Here is an 18,397-nt window from a genome sequence, read left to right as displayed (position 1 = left end):
TGACACAAATTTCAGAGCCCAATCCCGGAGACAATACAGGAAAGTTCCCTAGTCCAGTGAAAATACAAGCCATTCATGACCGAGAGATGGCATTCAGGCCTCGGAGGCTGGACTACCCACCCAGACCCCCGTTTATATTCTACCTTTCACTGTACAGGATCAAAACTGATCTTCACAAGTTCTGCTGGAGACCCAGGGTGTACTCTGGATTTTAACTGAGCCTGGAAGCTCAGACTTCTAGAACATCTAGGAGCTGCATTGCGCCACAGTTAAGACCCGTTGGTGCCCGGTCAACTGCAGCCATCTTCCTAGGGAATCATCATATATCACCTGACCATGTGCGCATGGTTTACATCCTCGTTTGGTGCTTACGTGAAATTTTAACAGATCGGGTATGATGTGGTACCTTTAAGCTAGTTTGTTTATACCTTTAGTAAGCTGCCTGACGTCCCAGAGCTTGGAAATGGCAAATTCATCATAATAATAGGATAATACTGAATAATAATCATAATAATAAATAATACAATAATAGACTTAAAATGTTCAGGCGCTGGCCTTTGTTCTTGTTGTTTGCCTTTAAACTAAATGAGTACCGTTGCGCTGTAATTTACAATGGTACACATAATAATAAAACAAAAATTGTTGCTCATTTTCTTCTGCTTTACAACACGGACTTTTCAAAAACATGCCAGTAGGAATTGCACCACACTGTAACTGACATCATTACTGACTTTCAGCATCCACTCTCTCATGTTTTAAATTGCCTTTTCAACACGAGCAGAACAAAATATAATTTTGTACTTATCGTTCTCGTCCATCAAAGATGTAGCAAAACACATTTTTGGACAAATTTAACATAAAAGGGTTTGTGAAGCGAGAGAGGCTATTTCACACCTACAGTATATGTGCAGAGCTGAGACATATAAACAAAATACAAACCCATAAGCAAACCATTAAACAAAATTGAAAAACCACTGATGTCCACTGTCCTCCTCCCAAAATCTCTCATCCTTGTATATGCTGGATGCTAAGTGACTGAGTGTAACTAACACATTCTTTCTGGAATATCAACAGACAATTCTTGACCCAAAACTTACCATTACCCTTTTGTTTCAACATTATGCCACAATAACAAGTAAGCTGACAGCAGGTTGGAGAAACAAAACAAACCATGCCAGTGTAGTGCCCAATCTGTCGAGCCCCAATATCTCGTTGTTGAGTGTTTTGTTCACTGTTATGCCAGTTTGTAACGAGAACGAATATCAAAACGGGCTCCAGGGCACACACTTCATTTTTAGACTACAAGTCTCATGCCATCTCTGCTAGTTAGGACTAAACCATCCTATCCCCACAAAAATGCCTTACACACCGCTGCCTCAGCCCCCAACTTTGTCTGATGACAGGGACAATCCCCAATTACACCCTCTGTCATACCAACTTGTTCAACTTGTTTTCCCAAAATGTCCTGGTTGTTCTCATTTTCCTCCTCTCACCTTTCCTCCACTTTCTCTCAGCTCATTTCCACTTGCTGCACCAATGGCATTTGAAAAATCGGCAAGCAAAGTCAGTTTGCACTCACGCGCCTCCGTGGAGTGGGAGAGAGGGAGCCGCGGAAGCGTTGCTGTGGTGCCTCATGCCTTCCCAAAGTCTCATATCTAACTTATGCCGCCGACCATTCCAAGGTGATTCATATCACGCAGGTTTTCTTGGGCCCCACAGCAGGGTGTGACTCAACCCAAGTCATCCCAGCCAGGTTGCCATGGGTTGCAGCAAAGGGGCAATTCCGACCACCCTGATCTCCAGAGTCGATCGACACTGACTCAAACACACTACACTCAGCTCAGCGACCCTACCACCCACACTGGGACGAGGAGGCGAGCGGAGAAAATTCCTTCTCTATAAAACTCAGGAAAAATGGCAAACTTGCTCATAGTCTTTCCTAGTCGGTTGTGACTCTTCCTCACTTAATTTCTATTGTTAGCCATCTTGCAGCAACACTCGGTGATGTTCTTTGGCCACATTACCATTCCAATTTTACCTTTGTTATGACACTTTTGGGAGCGATATGAAAAATGCATTAGTCATTTTGAAATGGTGGAGTCTGATAAACACCAGTGTGATCTATCATGGATATTTAGAGGTCGAGTAGTGGGCTAGAGTTGGAGAAAAGACCTAACACAAAATCCCAGCTAGGCCATAAAAGTATCGCTGTGCTGAACTACTACTGAGTCTCAGCCTACACTTGAAGTTAGGCCATCGAGACTTTTCTGCCTGTAAATCTGGACCAGGCCAACCTCAGAAAACGTTTTAATAAGCTTGAGAAGCTCACACCTTCGCGCAGTTCCAGTGTACCGCATTGCCTGCTTGCAGGTACTTGCAAGAGGGAGGGGGGCAAATTTCACTTCCCCCATCCCACTACCAGTTCAAAAACTCCTTGTAAAACATGAAACACTTTATAGGCAGAAAAGGACAGAATGTCCTTAGAACTTGTCCTTCATGTGTTAAACTCTAGCCTTACCTACAAGAATACCATGTGCAGACGGATAGATTTTTAGCAGCCTTTGTTATCTTGGGAGGGCAATAGCCTGTCTTGATTACTTCTTGTATGGCACACGGGACTAGTAGCACCTTTGCGAGGACAACAGAAAGCCAGCTGGTCAGCATACGGAGCTTTCATAGCGATCGCAGTCTAATTTTGCTCATGATACACAGCTTCTCTTCGTTAAGTTAGTACTCAAGGGATGCTACAGAACCCTTTGCATTACTGATTTTCCAGACGCTAAAAACACACGCCAGTCTTTTAACTATTTCGTTGGGTTTTTAACACAAATACATTTAAGTACAGATCAACACTTTGAACAAACAATTGAGGAAGCCATCGGAGTTTGGATAACAAATTTTGTCAGTATCATGGGCAGTGGGGGCTCTGTACTCTAAGCCAACATTTGTATCAGCTCCAGCGTGCTTCTGTCCTTCGGCCTCTCGCCTAGGGTGTCGAACTGAACACCAATTACGTTGTGGAGCATTTTAAATCGGCCGTATAATGTGCGAGGTTATATTCTATGGGCCTGCTTTCCTGTGAAATCTTGCAGCAGCAAACAATATGACGAATGCATATCGCTCGTATTGAGAAGGGGCCAAGCAAATGCTTTTAGATAACGGCATGTGTGATACCAAACCATACAGTACTGAACCAGTCTTGCATGCGGTTAACCAGTTGGAACAATGGACTACATTGAGCATTTGTGTAAAGGTTGGATGTTCCAGTTCAAGACCTGTTACTTCATGTAACAGGGGCCCGGCAGCGGGAACACATCACTGAAAAGGTAAGGTTTGCCAACAGGTATTTAAAGGCAAAAAAAAAGCATTCTGTTTCAATTTTAAAGACAAAGATATTAACGATTGGTTGATGCACCTTTCAGGCATATTTAACATGGCTGATCCGAAGAACACCAGAAACAAACTGTATATCGAGAATTACTTGCAAGGCAAGGGAAAAAAGGGATAGCATTTAGAATTTACTGTGACAGTGACTACTATCTAAACATTCGGGACTCCAGACTCATTGTATGCGGAAGAGGGTGTCGAACCTGCAGAAAGTACTTTTTCATGACACATTCACTAGAACTGCTTCACTCAGCCAGGCCATGGCTGTGGTAACTTTTTTCTAAGCTGTAGAGACAAGAAACTGGAAGTGATGGCCAGCAGAACAACGAACCCAGAAGCAATTTCTGAACACTCTATTCTGGTTTTCTCACTCATCAGGGAGGCGTATAAACTCGAAAATGATTCATAAACTTATTTTCATTCTTGGGACCCCGGACAGCATATTTTTATTAGTTACAGTATGTTAGTGGCTGTGCTGTGGATGGTCTCAGGACATAGGCTATAACTATTGATCTGTAGTCTCTCTCACCACACTCCACAAAACGCTACTTTTATCTTGATGCTCCTTCCCCAACCATGGCCTCAGTGGCAGCATCAGGGAGCGTGGCCGAGCCGCGAGGGGACAGGACAATCTAATGGGACACTTCCTAGGGGGTCCTTGTGAGGTTTTGTTAGCCAATGATGTATGCTATTATCCAAGCCTAGTTATTAAAAAACCAGTCAGGACACTTCCTTTCCTGTTCCCCCTGCTTCTCCATCATTCTAGGAGAATGGGATGGTTGGGTTGCCACAGACGAAAAAACGGTCTTTTTGGTTTTGGCCCGCGATTGTGTATGCGACTTGGTCACTGAATGGTTGAGCCCGCATAACGACCTTTCACAACTTCAGTGGACAAAAAACTAGTGCGTTGTGCTGGTGTAGGTTGGACTGGAAAGCCAGCACTGGTGTTGCAGTAGTTTCAGCATCACACTCTGACCCTGCTAAGACCCAGGGTTCAGTGTCCCTGCTTAGCACCATGGAAAACTCACGGGTGACCTTGGGGGAAATACACACATTTTCAGCCCCCAGGAACACCAACATGCATGGGTTCTCCTTAGAGACTTGGCACCGATAATCAAGCAACAAACCTCTTGACGGCACAACAACAACAAGAAAGATTGCGGACCTTGGCCACCAATAACACTAAACAGGTTTACAGTTCTAGGTCTTCTGAAAAACGACATCAGCTGAGGACCACAGTGACTTGCTTTCTAATCATCCCAGTTTTCTGTTTCAGTACACACTTGGTTGGATACATCAAGGGGAAACCAAGGAAAAGACATGGCAGAATTTAGGGAAGAAAAAACAAAGGTTACTCATCCATCTGATCACGATGCGTGGCCTGCAAGTTCAGTATAGGACTCAAGGCAGGATATTACTTGTCCTTTCCGATGTCTTTCGTGCAAAGCCACTACAACTTGGGTCTTTTCAGTTGTTGTGAAAGGATTTACTGCCTAGCACCACATTATGCTAACCCACTTTAGCAACCATACCAGCACCTGTCCTGGCAATATCAATGGGGCAGACCAGACAGAGAGCCCCTTTAGTCATCTTTTAGCATGAAGGAACTTCGTAGTGCAACGGGTCATGTGACTGCCTCTCAATCTGGCCTCTTGGATTAGCAACATCAGCAATTTGTGGGTGGCAGTTAACAACACTTTTGCGATGCAATCAGGGTGTCTGGGTGACCATGGGGGCCTTCCTCTGGAGAGCCCTTGGCGCCCTGTACGTGGCCCTTTACTCCAGCGCGAGTCCCTCTTGTCACCACTTTCCCCTCTAGGATCTCCTCAGATCTCACTTCTCGCGCCCTGTCTGCAGCAGACATGCAGACCCTGGATGAGGTCCTACAGTCGCGCCTGCCACCCACTCAGTGAATATCATCACTGCCAACTATATTTTCCCACAGCACACCCTGAAGCCACATGCTTGAACCTCATATTCCCCCAAGCACACACTGAGCACTTGCTTGAGACTTCGAGAGAGAGAGATCTAGGTTTCCCTTTCTTGCCTAACCCACAAGCAATCAAGTCACACGAGATACAGGCACTGTGGATAGGAGTCTCGCTTAGTATAGCCAGCATGCTGTTACAGAAAGCAAGTTTATTTTATAAAAGGGCGGATTAGAAAGGATCAGGCAAGCACTTTATAACACTCTTGCAAAGCCCCTTTGCCTTGCAGGTCAAAAGCAACATCAGTTACAGAATTCATTCCAGGACAAACGCCATTGTTGAAAATAACAAAAACGGCCTAACTACAGCACTATTGCTCAACACATTCCTAACTACTCACAGCAGATGGGCTTTGTAACGTCTGCCTTTTGAGTTCCTGGATGCAGGGAGGGCCCCTGGCCTCTCGACCCGCATTCCCTTGAGTCTGTGTCTACCCAGACTCACAAGATGAAAGCATCTGGTTTCCCCATCAGGACGAGGCATCACAGGGCGAGAGACAAAGGACGCATGGCTTGCACAAGTCCTTTTAAAGATTTCCCACTACGAAAGTTCTTGAATCTCGCTGTTCCTACTCTCTGATTGGTCAATTACGACCCTTACATCAGCTATGCTGTCACAGCTCATTAGCCATGTTGACTGTCATCCTCTCATTACGATGTTCCCTCCTCCACAGATATTAACCCTTGTAGTTCAGGCAGAAGTTCCACGATGCATTGGAAAAAAAGGACCCAGCCATCACACGCCACCCCCAACATCCGGACCGGTTGTGAGAAGGAAACTGCACGTTGAGACCCCAAAACCTGGCTCGAGATTTCAACCTGTCAAAGAGAAAGCACATAAGCAGAAATGTGACACGCCCCCCAAGGTCCAACTTGGGCCTGGAAAGGAACAACGTGGATCAGAGTCCACCTGGCGAAGGACTGTCATCTTTGGTACCCTGTGAAAGAAATGTAAGCAAACCACACTAATGCACCAGTAGAACAACTCACAATGCAGAGGTTCTAGTCGTTCAACACCTATAGCAAGTTCAAGGACGGTAGTTCACCAAGAGTGCGGCCTCAATTGGCCCTCAGTGTGCCCACATTAGCCCCTCTGCGGGGGAGAGAAGCAGAGACAGTCAGCTCACCACATTAGAGACTCCAACGGCACACATGTTGAATTTCAAAAGTCAAAGTCTTGTAGGGATCCACACTCAGCAGAGGAGCAGCTTTTCTATTTGCTCCACTGCATTGCAGGTGAAGCCAATCGTTAATGGCTTGCCTGGAATTTTCGGTCCTGGAGCAGAGAGTGAATTGGCGGCCCCCATACGTACGATGCCTCTCAGCTGTCTAAGGCATAGACACAAGTGCGCCGTCAGCACTCCTTTCTGGTATGGGGACCAGTTGGAATTTCTGGCAGACACCGCTTCTTGCCTGAGGAACAGCACAGGGTGTAGGAAGACATCTGGGCCCCTCTTGGCATTCGGACCAGCTCCACATTGCCTCTGTCGGAGTCGAATCAGTGCTGGCTCTAGTAAGGGTTGATCAAAGTCTGGATGCCATCAGGACTGGATCACGATGTCAGAGCTTCTCTTTGGGGTCGTGCGAACGCCTCCCTGGCCACCCCTCAGTCCATTTTACTATCTTGGGTTCTTGAACCGGAGGTCGTCAGAGGAGTGCTATTGACTTGTCGGGGGAAAAACTCCTGTAATAACCCGACAAGCCAAGGAAGGATTTGAATTGTTTTCGGGATTTGGTCTTGTGCCAGTCAGGAATCCACCTCGACCTTTGCGTGCAAAGGCGTGATAGTCCACGGGGCACTACCTCTATGGACCGAGGTAAGTCCCCCCTCCAGCACAAATTGGCCCTTCTTGCCTTGATTGTAAGGACAGCCTCTGATGCGCTGAAAGCAAAGTCTCTTAACTGTTGAGGAGGTTTCCCAGGAGTCAAGAAGATCGCAATGTCATCTAGGTAGGTACCCTCCAAGGTCTCCACAGCCCTCAACAGGAGTCGGACTAGTCCTTTGGAAGTCGCTGGAGCGTTTTGCGAAGTCCAAACTTGGGAGCACGTTGAATCACACAAGCCCCTATGGGTGATGAACGGCAGTGCGTGTTGTTTGGATTCTTCAGCTAGAGCAACTGCCAAGTAGCCTTTGGTCAAGTCTATTAGAGGGACAGAATTGGCACGCGTCCCAGCTTTTCCAGGAGTCGTCCACCTAGGCATAGGGTATTGCTCAGGACCGTGTCACAGAGTTGAGCTCTGTGTCCACACAGAACCGGATTCTTTACTCTTTCTTAGGCACCAATACAACAGGGATCGCAAAATGTGTGCCGGAGGGATCGGATGATCCCCATTCGAGCCTTTCTCTTGATCTCTTTTTCAATGGCTTGTTTTGCCACTGGCGACACCCGTTCGATGGCGTTCGGCCGAAGGTCGGTTGTTCATCGCTGCTGATACACCTGTTGAGGATCCATGTTCAGCCAGTTACCTGGAGGACCATGTGGCTGACTTTGGGGGCCTTTCCCTGGAGCCTTGGCCGCCCTGTACCTTGGGCCCTTACTCCCAGGGTAGTCCCCTCTTGTCCCCACTTTCCCCTCTAGGATCTCCTAGATCTCCATTCTCGCTCCCTGTGAGCAGAATGATGAGACCCCTGGAGGTCCTACAGTCTCGCTTGCCACCACTCAGTGACTTATCAATGCACTATATTTCCCACCACACCTCGAGACAATGAAACTATATTCCCAAGCACCCCCCACTGAGCTTGCTTGAGCAGAGAGATCTCGTTCCTTTCTTGAACCACAGCAATCAGTAACCGAGATCAGCCCGTGTATAGGAGTATAGAGATAGCAGATGCTTTTAAGAAAGAAGTTTTCTTAAAAAAAGGATAGGATAGTACGAATTTTATAACACTCTTGCAACGCCCTTGCCTGGCAGGTCAAGAACATAGTTACAGCAATTCAATTCCAGAACAAGCCATTGTTGATAAATAACAAAAAAGGCTAAACGCACTAGCTAACACTCCTAACTACTCACAGCAGGATGGTCTTTGTAGTCCTTTTGAGTTCCTGGATGCCGGAGGGGCCCCTGGCTCTCGGACCTGCTATTCCCCTTGAGTCTGTGTCTCCCAGGACTCAAAGAGGACAGCATCTGGTTTCCCCCCTTCAGGAGAGGTATCACGGGAGAGACAAAGGACAGAATGGCCCAGTGCACAAGTCCTTTTTTAATAGATTTCCCATAGAAATTTCTTGAATCTAGCGGTTCGGTTTATCCTCTCTGATGGTTCCATTAACCTTAATCAGCTATGCTGTCCAAGCTCATTAGGCAGTGATGTCATCTTCATCAGACTGTTCCTCCTCCCGATTAACCCTTTGTAGTTCAGGAGAAGTTCCCAGATGCTTGGAGACCAGCCATCCCACAGTGGTCGTTGATTGCAGGTCACTTAGGAATTTCAGCAACGGTTATGTTTATAGTAACTTCCTGTTTTGTTGTTTGTCACATCAGTCTCTTCCTGAGTACACCGCCTCTCTTGTTCTATGGGTCTCATCTGCTCTCTATAAGCATTTCTTTCTATCCCTGCCAGTTCGTCTCCATGAAGAATCTCTGTTAAAAAGAGCTATCTTTGATAGATGCTCCCAAATTTCCTGATACCTATTATTCCCTTTTTCTTACCTCCTCAAGACAATGGATTTGCATGTTGATGGCATTATAAGGTATTCATGTGGGGGGCAGATTGGAAGTTGGGGCGCTGTTCAAACCTCTGCCTAGAAGAGGAGTACTCTAATCAGATCTCCCCTTAATCACCTGTTCTCCTTTTCCAGTTACTTTAGCCTTATTTTTAAGATGAGTAGAACTTTAGGATGTGAGGGTCATGTGACCTTCCGTTCTGGCACTTGGTCGGATTAGCAACACAATAGAAAAATGACGAGCCAGAAGCTAGTGTTCATTAGCAGACATTTCAAAAAACCTTATCTATGTTTAAAATACTTTCCCATTAGCAAAATCGGAATTGGCTTTTGGCAAGAGGGACCAGAACTACTGGGACATGAATTCCAAATTGGTTTTGCCCTTGGCAAACAGAGGTCTCATTTGGACCTAATAGAAGGGCCATGGCAGTTAATGGAGGGAGAAAGCCAGTTATTAACCCAACCATCCTTAAAAGGGACTCTTCCCATCCTGTCCTAAACAGATTTCCTCAAACCTCCAAATTTTTTTTAAAAAAATAAAATAAACATACAAAATAACTGGGAGTTAGCTGCAACTGAGAGCAATTCCTGAGAACTACCCTCTCTCTTCCCCATCCCTTTGGAACCAAAAAAAAAAACCTCTTCCATTGGAAAGTGAGAGGCCAGGCCCAATGGGTACCAAAAAAAAAATCCAATTAACGAGCACACACCATTCTATCAACCCTACTATCCTGCCGTACTATGGGGACAAACGTCCAGAACGAGACGAGTGAGAGTAGTAACTGGTGATGTTTCTCCCTCATCTCTTCTGGGCAACCCCACGTGTTGTTTACAGCGTCGTAACATGTCTTAGATAAAAACATCAGGGGACATGCTCATTACTTCCTGCACGCTGATGCGGGCCACAACACTTGGAATGAGCAACCTAAATAAACCTCAGGATGAGAGGCGAAGAGATGGAATTCAATATAAAATACTGACCCACAACACGTGGTTCAGCACTATGTCCTTAAGCTTAACGTTCACGAGTTCACATTTTAGTAACACATTTGGGACGTGGGTTTCGCCTGTTTGGGACACGCAGAAGAACAGAGAAGTAGGTAAAAGTAAGAAAAGGTAAAGCAAAAAAAGGATTCTCACGGGACCCCTTAAGTATAACCACAAAGCTAAAAACATGATACTTATCAGAAGAATCACAGGAGAACATAGCTATGTTAGTCTGTAGAAATTCAGTATGTCAGAGGAGATCTTGTAGCACCTTTGAGGGAAACTACTGGATAACATGAAAGGAAAGAAGCGGTGGGATTCATGCAGATTTCAAGAGACTGTCCCATCTACAAAAAAAGCTCATTGCTGCTCACACTTCTTTATTTCAGTTAAGTCTCAAAACAAGGTGCTTACCAGCATTCCTCTACATAACCATTTGTCTAAAGCCGATGTAATAAACAAGGGGTACGTGCAATAGTTGGTCAGGCCCTCTTAGGAAGGAGCGGCAAAAAGTACCAGGCCAGGCTGGAGGCCCAGGGTAGGTAGCTACACTTCAGCATCATAGGGAAGCACAAGAAGGTTTTCCTGACCCGGAGAATGGTCCAGCGGATGGGAAATCCACACAGAGGAAGGCTGGGGGAGGGAGGGAAGTCAACTTCACATACAAACACAGCAAGTAGAGCTAGTTGGAGGAATGTATCCACACACAGGAGAGTCGGGAGAAACTGGCGGAAACATTCTGCTGAGGGGTTGCAGCTGCAGACATTGAATCGAATCTCTCTTCTATTATCAAGGCATGGATGACGGAAACACAGCAGCCAGGGAAAAAGACCAGGGACAGAGCAGAGGGCTCTCCGGGGGACCCCCAAGAGAGAGGATCCTGTGGGGTAGGTTCCCACCAAAAGTGAAAACAGGCTGCCTGCTAAAGGCCTCAGAGGAAGGCATGGGGGTGGTGGTCATGGGGGCGGGGACCTCCTTGCTGAAGAGGCACGGGAACCCAGTGGTGTGTGGGACCTGACACCAGATGGTCTGCGGGAGAGGGATGGGGTGCTGTTCTCCCTGGGACACAGCGATCACGTGAATTGTGAAACACGAAGAGGGCTGACCCAAAGGACTGGGCTGTGTCAAGTACCTACTGACCCGATCACCCCTTTCTTTTGGTTCTGTGGGAACCAATGATACTGCAAGGCACGGCCCTTCAGAAATTATCATAAGGGGATATGCGGCTTTGGTAGGACAGTTGAAAGAGATGGATGCCCAGGTTGTCATCTCATCTCTTCTCCCAGGAAGGGCATGGTCAGGAAGGGAACAAAAAAACCCCAGATGTAATAACTGGCTCTGTAGATGGCTGCCGCAAGAACGGCTCATGGTCTGAGGTTCCATGAGGGGACTTCTGGCAAGGGATGGGTGCATCTACTGCCAGTTGGCAAAAACTTTTTGCTAATAGTCTCAACAGTTTGATCACGGAGGACTTTTAAACTGAGTTATGGGGGGGGGGGGGACGGTGGGGGAGACAGTATCTGTAAGGCAAAGGGCTTGGAAGAAAATATGTCAGCTAACATAGAGGGAGGGCACAGAAACCAGTGCCGGATCCCAAAAGTGTGAGGGCAAAAAAACAAACTGCTCAGGCAGAAAGTAGGGGGGACCCATAGTTTAAGATGTTCTCTACACTAATGCACAAAAGCAGCATTGGAAATAAGCAAGATGACCTTGAACTACAAACAAAGATTAATAGATATATAGGCATCACTGATGCAACCTGGTTGGGATGAGTTCATGATTGGAATGTAGAAATAGAGGGGTCTAACCTTTTAAGAGAGAAATCGGGCCCCAAAACAGGCAAGGAGGGGAGGAATAGCCTTATATGTCAGGGACCATTTACACCCGTGAAGAGATCCAGGACATCAATATGGAACGCCAGTAGGTAGACGAGCATTCTGGATAAAACTTAAAGGGGAGGGAAACAACAGGGATGATTATGGGGAGTATACTACAGACCTCCAAGTCAGACAGAGGAACTTGGACTGATGTCTTTCTAGAAACAGATGACCCACACACACTCAGAAAATCAGGAGATGTAGTAGTGATGGGTGACTTCAACAATCCTTCAATTTGCTGGAAGTCAAACCAGCCAAATCCTCAAGGTCTAGAAATTCCCTCACTTGCCTTGGAGACAGTTTCATGTTCAAAAGTGGAAAAGAGGAACACAAGGGGATCAGCTATTTTGGAATCTGATCCTAACCAACAAGGAGGACCTAGGTTCAGGGGGCGTAGGCAATCTTTGAGCCGGGGGCCCGGGTGCTGTGTCCCTAGACAAACTGGGGGGCTGAAAGCCGCCCCCCCCCCAAACAAGAATTAAATAATTTGTTTTCTTTTAAAAACATTAAATACTTAAATAACAACCATGGGCGACAAAGTAGCGGAAAAACATTTTCCAAAATGGGTGATTACTTTTTTAAAAAAGTGGAGGACACGCAAAAAAAAAAAAATTGCTGCATTTTAAAAACAATGTTAATATAAAATGCCATATTCTATGAGGGCGTCTATAGGACAAATTGCCCTCATTGCCCCTGCGGCGCGAGAGGCCACAAGGCACACAGCGGCAATCGGAGGGAAATCCGGGGGCAGTGATCGGGCTGTGGGGCACGTGTACCAAGCGACTCGCCCGGGCCGCATCATGGCGCCGCGGGCGCGGCAGAGGCTTGGCCTACCACCTGGAACCTAGTTAATGTGGTTTTTGGACAAGCGGGTGGGATCATTCAGGTGGACAGTCTACCAACATTTGCTCTCTGGAGTTGTACGTCACAATGGAAAGCGAGAAGCCAGGCAAGTTTAGACATGTTGCATTTCTAGACTTTCAGGAAAACGATGGTTTGTTTAATAACCACCTTAGAGATACATTACTGGGGGTGGGTGATCCCATGGTCCAGCGACTATACTAACCGAGAAGGGAAAGGGAGCTTCACGAGGATGGGAATTTCTCACAACAAGGAAATACTGGAAGGCCACAATTTCAAACCGTTCCAATGAGGAAGAAGAAGAAAAACGGGAGGAGAAGTCTCAAGAACACAGGGTGGAGACTACAGGATCTTTCAACCTGAGCTAAGTTTTAAAGAGAACATTGTATAAGAATGGAAACAACGGGGACAATCCCCCAAAGAGACAATTCAAAGAAATAGTGAGCATGTGCTAGGGCTTATAATGTTCAGAAAAGCTAAAGCCGACCAGAATGAACTCATGCTTGCTAGAGAGAACAACAAAAAGGGCTTTTTGGGTATGTCCGCAGCAAAAGGAAGAAGAAGGAAATGGTAGGGCCACTGTGTGGAGAAGATGGCAACATGCTAACAGGGGACAGAGAAAAGGCAGAATTACTCAACATCTTCTTTGCCTCTGTGTTCTCAGAAAAGGAAAAGAGTGCTCAACCTCAGGAAAATGGAGCAGAGGGCAGAATAGGGGAATTTCAGCACAGAATAAGTAAAGAGATAGTACAGGAATACCTGTTTAATCTAAATGAATATAAGTCTCCAGGACCAGATGAACTACATCCAAGGGTAATAAAAGAACTGGCAAATATAATATTGGAGCCATTGGCTATAATCTTTAAGAACTTGTGGAGAACAGGAGAAGTCGCAGCAGACTGGAGGAGGGTAAACATTGTCCTCCATCTTCAAAAAGGGAAAAAAGAGGACCTCAACAATTATCGTCCAGTTCATCTGACATCAATACTAGGAAAGATTCTACAACAGAATCTAGACGGCTGGAATTGCCATCTAGAAGGCAATTCCATAATCATAAAAAGTCAACATGGGTTTCAGAGAAAGAAGTCATGCCAGACAAATCTAATCTCTCTCTTTTTTTAATAAAGTTACCAGCTTGGTAGATGAAGGGAATGCTGTGGATCTAGTATATCTTGATTTCAGTAAGGCCTTTGACAGGGTTCCCCATGACATTCTTGCAAATGAGCTTGTAAAATGTGGGCTAGACAAGGTTATGTGGATTTGTAATTGGTTGACTGTCCGAACCCAACTTCCAACTCTATGATTCTATGTGTAAAAGCTAAAGCAATTCAATGCTGCATCAACAGAAATACAGTATCCAGAACAGGAGTAGGAATCATGCAGCCCTCCAGATGATGCTGAACTGCAACGTACAGCAGCTCTAACCAGCATAGGCAATGGTGCGAATGCTAGGATTTGCAGCCCAACATCTGGAAGACTGTATGATCCCTATCCGTGGTCCAGATTATGAGAAATAATGGTATCACTCTATTCTGCTATGTCAAAAGTGGTTAGCATAAGTTCACTTTAAGTAATGCCAGCTCATCTTCCCCTTAGCACCTGCATGTCATAAGCATTTGAATTAAAATTATATTGAAATCAAACCTGATGTTTTTTTAATTTTTATTTGGTGTGCTTTGGAAGAGGGGTAGTTTTATATGGTGAGTATATCTCAAACTCTATATTTTAACTGGAAAAGTTGGGGGTCGTCTTATACGCCCAGTCATCTTATACACCGGAAAAATAATACATACATATATACACATAGTTGTTACTTTGAAAAGATTCTTACTGATTCATGAGCTAAATAATTTTCACATCCTTGAGTTTCCTTTTTGTTGGCACATGTGGTTTGTTTTCACTTGCTATTTTGAAGGCTCTAAATTATGGCTTTTCGTTGGCAAACATATTTGTGGCTGGCATCTTCTTGGTTCCTGGTTTATATCCTACCTTCATGTTTCCACTCAGTGTTGCATGAACACTTTGGTCAGTCAGCTCTTTGTCTATAGACATTGCAGCCTTACAGGCTGTGTCATATTAGTTCAACCATATTTGGAACTGGAAATTTTGAAAATAAAATAAAGAAACTGAAGAATAAAATTCAGGGATATCCACTGTCCATTCATAGTTGCAGGAAAACAATCCAATTTGTTTTGGTGTCCAATAACCTCTTCCTTTCTTCTGCATGAGACAAAAGCCAATCTTCTATTGCTTTGCTAGGATATATTTGCCCTTTCGGTCCAAACTGTTATTGAAGTGGATAGAGTACCAAAGGAATGAAGTTAAGATCATCCCATACACCTGAGTCAGATAAATGAAAGGGAATTTAAAACATTACTGGAATACACAACACACACACACTGGTTTTTTACATATTCAAAAGAATTTAAATCTAAAAATACGCATTCACAATGGCTGAGTGCTGGGTTCACCTAGACTGCTTTAAAGCCAAGAGGGTTTTTTTCCCCAACCAGTTAAATAAATGGAACATTGACCTCAACTTTACCTGTATATACTCAACTATAAGTCAACCTCATGTACAAGTTGGGGGCAGGTTTTGAGGCCAGAATTATGGCTTTTGATGCGATGCATAGATAGGTTGAGGGTAAAACTTAGGGGCATGTAACAAAAGATCAAAAAGATGAAGTAAAGGGAAACAATGCCAAACAACTTACAAACCTCCAACAGGTGTAACTGTTTGTGCTCATGTTAAAAGAGGGTCAGTGCTTTCAGAACAGATTACACTCTTGCCTTTCACTACGGGATGGTTCTTTTTGGTTTTTTTAATGTAAGCGTTAAAGTACAGTTCTTACATTGACCTATGGATATGTCAACTCAGGTTTTTGGGATCAATTTTTTGATTAAAATTTCTAGACTTATAAATAAGTATATATAGCTTGCCTTTTCCCCAGAACTGGGATACAGTAAATTAAAACAAATGAAATAAAATTAAAATAAAACTGGGGGGGGGGGGGGCATGAAAGGCCAACATTAAAAATAATTACTCTCTCAACAACATTAAAGACAATTTAAAACATCTGTATAAAAATAATAAAAGCTGTTTAAAAACAGTACAACTAAAAACAGGTTTTTTTTTAAAAAAGAAAACTTCCAAACTCTCCTGGGGTTAAAACATTCTAAGCAGGCCCCAAACCATGGTAAAATTGCCCCATGAAAACCTTTCTGTGGAAATTCCTCAAATATGCTTTAAAAAATTGATGGTGCTGCTGCTCAAGTTTTCGTTGGATACCAAAGTGGCCCCTCAACTCCTGTCAGGAGTGTACCCTAGATATAGACCTTTTCTTAAAGCACAAAAGAACAATGTGCTATAAAATTTAAAGTATAAATACCTTATATCTGTCCTGATTTGGCAGTTACATTCCTGATTATTTATCTGTCATCCTACTTATTCAGATTCATTTAAAATGTCCCAGTTTCTCTCCCTTCCTCCCATTTCTCCCCTTAGTCCTCAGCTTACTTCCATTGGTGCAAACTGAATTAAAAGTTTGCAGTTATTTAACTCAGGAGGAGAGAGAGGAGAGGAGCAGTTGGAATCTTGTCCTTGTTGGCTTAGGCAAGAGCAAACTGCTGCAGCCATTCCTAGCTTGTGTGTTCTTCCTCATTAATAATTTTTGCCATCTTGACCACACTCAAACACACATGTCCCCATTTTTATCACTAAAATGTTGGAGAGTGTGTAAATAAAAGGGTTATTTAACATGAATTTGTTTTGGTGTGTCTTCTAGTAAATTCTGACTTATGGTGACCCTGGCTTAAGGCCAACAGACCATGGGGTTTTCTTGGCAATATTTGTTTGGAAGGGGTTTGTTTTTACCTTCCTCTAGGTTGAGAGAGTGTGATTTGCCCAAAGTCACCCAGTGGGTTTCCAAGGCTGAGTGAGAATTCAAACTCTGGTCTCAAGAGTTCTAATACAACACTCAAACCACTACATCACACTGGCTCTCATCATGAGTTTATTTCTACCAAATAGCTAAATTCTCCCTGTCTTTGTGATTCCTCAAAAATGGTTAAGTTCCCTGAACAAAATGTAACTTTATCAGAACTATGGTGGCGCCCCCAATGCTAGTCTGCATTTCTGTTTCATCCATTAGCTTACTTGCTAATTAGCTTACTTGCTGTTCACCGCTATGATCTTTGGAATAGCGGTATATAAATAAAACAAATTATTATTATTATTAGTTCAGAACAAGCAGAACAGACTGGCAGATATAGTTACCATGAAGAAAACTGTGATGGTCATCAGTATGGAGACAAATTCCATATGTTTTTTCAGGAAGTGCTGGATCTCCTGAAGGCAATCCTGTAATATGAAATAAATAGATTTAAAATCAAGAGCTGCAATCCTATGTATGCTTACTTGGAAGTAAACCCTATTGAAACATAGTGGGAATTATTACTGCGGAAACATTAATAGAGAGTACTGGGCTCCTTGTTTCTCCTTCTATTCCAAGGTGATACAAACTTCTTACATCTTTGGAATAAGTATTGCACTGAATGCCAGCTGCTGGGGCACAACTTGGGGTAGACTTGGCTGGTGGGGAAGTCAATTCATTCTAAGTTTTAGCCCAACTTTTACAGAAGCAATGCAAGATGCTGAACTTTATCTCTAAAACAGATTCCACACCCTGGATAGCTCTTTCCACAGTCATGGGAAAGGACCTTGGTGACCTGCATGTGGCCTTCCCATAAGCATCTGGCTGGTTGCTGTGCAAGAACTGTTGTTGTTATTGTTTATGTATATAGCTCCATTACTTTGCATGGCACCTTACAGGCACAACAACTGAAAACAGTGGGTCTTGCCAGGGCCATACAATCTAAAGTACTGTATGTGCATACACATACACACAGAGGGAGCCTTAAAAGTTGGAAGGGGAATCATAGGCTATTGAATCAAATCCACTACTTAATGCAGGTATTTCAGTTAGAGCATCCCCAGCAGGGAGCTGTGAATACAGTACCCCAGATGAGGCCTGACTACCACATACACTATTGGGACTATTACTTCCCTTGATTTGGAAACTATGATTTTATTAATGCAGGCTAAAATATGATTTGCTTTCTTTGCTGAAGTATCATGCAGCTGGCTCATGTTTTAATTATGATCAACAATAATCCCAAGGTCCTTATCACATACTAAGCCAAGTATCCCCCATTTTATACCAGTGCATTTGGTTAGTGGCCTAAATGCAGACTTTTGCATTTCTCTCTGTTCAATTTCATTTTCTTACTTTTCAGCCCAATTTTATAGTTTATCAAGGTCCTTTTGAATTCTGTTCCTGTCTTCCAATGTGTTGACTACCTCAGGTGGACATCTGGCATGATCCAGGAAGACTCTCCTCTTCTCACAACTGCAATGTTCTCCCTCCCACAGTTATTTATCTTTAAAGTTTTATAACTTCTGTGCTTGCTGATTTTCTTGAATAGTCATAAATGTTACCTACAAAGTAAAAGTTTTATATTCTTTTCTGAAAAAAGATGTGTGCAGAAACAAAACAACCAAAGTTCATCCTCATTCTCATGGGCCTCTTACTGGTTTTGATGGAAGTAGAGCCATTGGATCAAATGGATTTACTTTT

At 44.1% G+C, this 18,397-nt stretch overlaps 1 protein-coding gene across 2 annotated transcripts in view; it reads right to left on the bottom strand.

Moving 5' to 3' along the window:
• Positions 1 to 14,488: 14,488 nt before the first annotated feature.
• TSPAN32 (tetraspanin 32) overlaps positions 14,489 to 18,397 on the bottom strand; it is a 60,962-nt gene continuing 57,053 nt past the window's right edge. For both annotated transcript variants that reach the window (XM_042445626.1, XM_042445627.1), the window contains 2 exons: positions 17,038 to 17,121; positions 14,489 to 15,101 (listed from right to left, as the gene is read on the bottom strand). In XM_042445626.1, the coding sequence (XP_042301560.1) occupies positions 15,006 to 15,101; positions 17,038 to 17,121 (180 nt within the window). In that variant the 3' untranslated portion in view covers positions 14,489 to 15,005. The remainder of the gene's footprint in view (positions 15,102 to 17,037; positions 17,122 to 18,397) is intronic.

This window comes from Sceloporus undulatus, chromosome 1 (assembly GCF_019175285.1).
Source record: "Sceloporus undulatus isolate JIND9_A2432 ecotype Alabama chromosome 1, SceUnd_v1.1, whole genome shotgun sequence".
NCBI classification, from domain to species: Eukaryota; Metazoa; Chordata; class Lepidosauria; order Squamata; family Phrynosomatidae; genus Sceloporus; species Sceloporus undulatus.
Note: the sequence above shows the minus strand (reverse complement) of the source record. Positions and strands in the feature narration are given on the sequence as shown.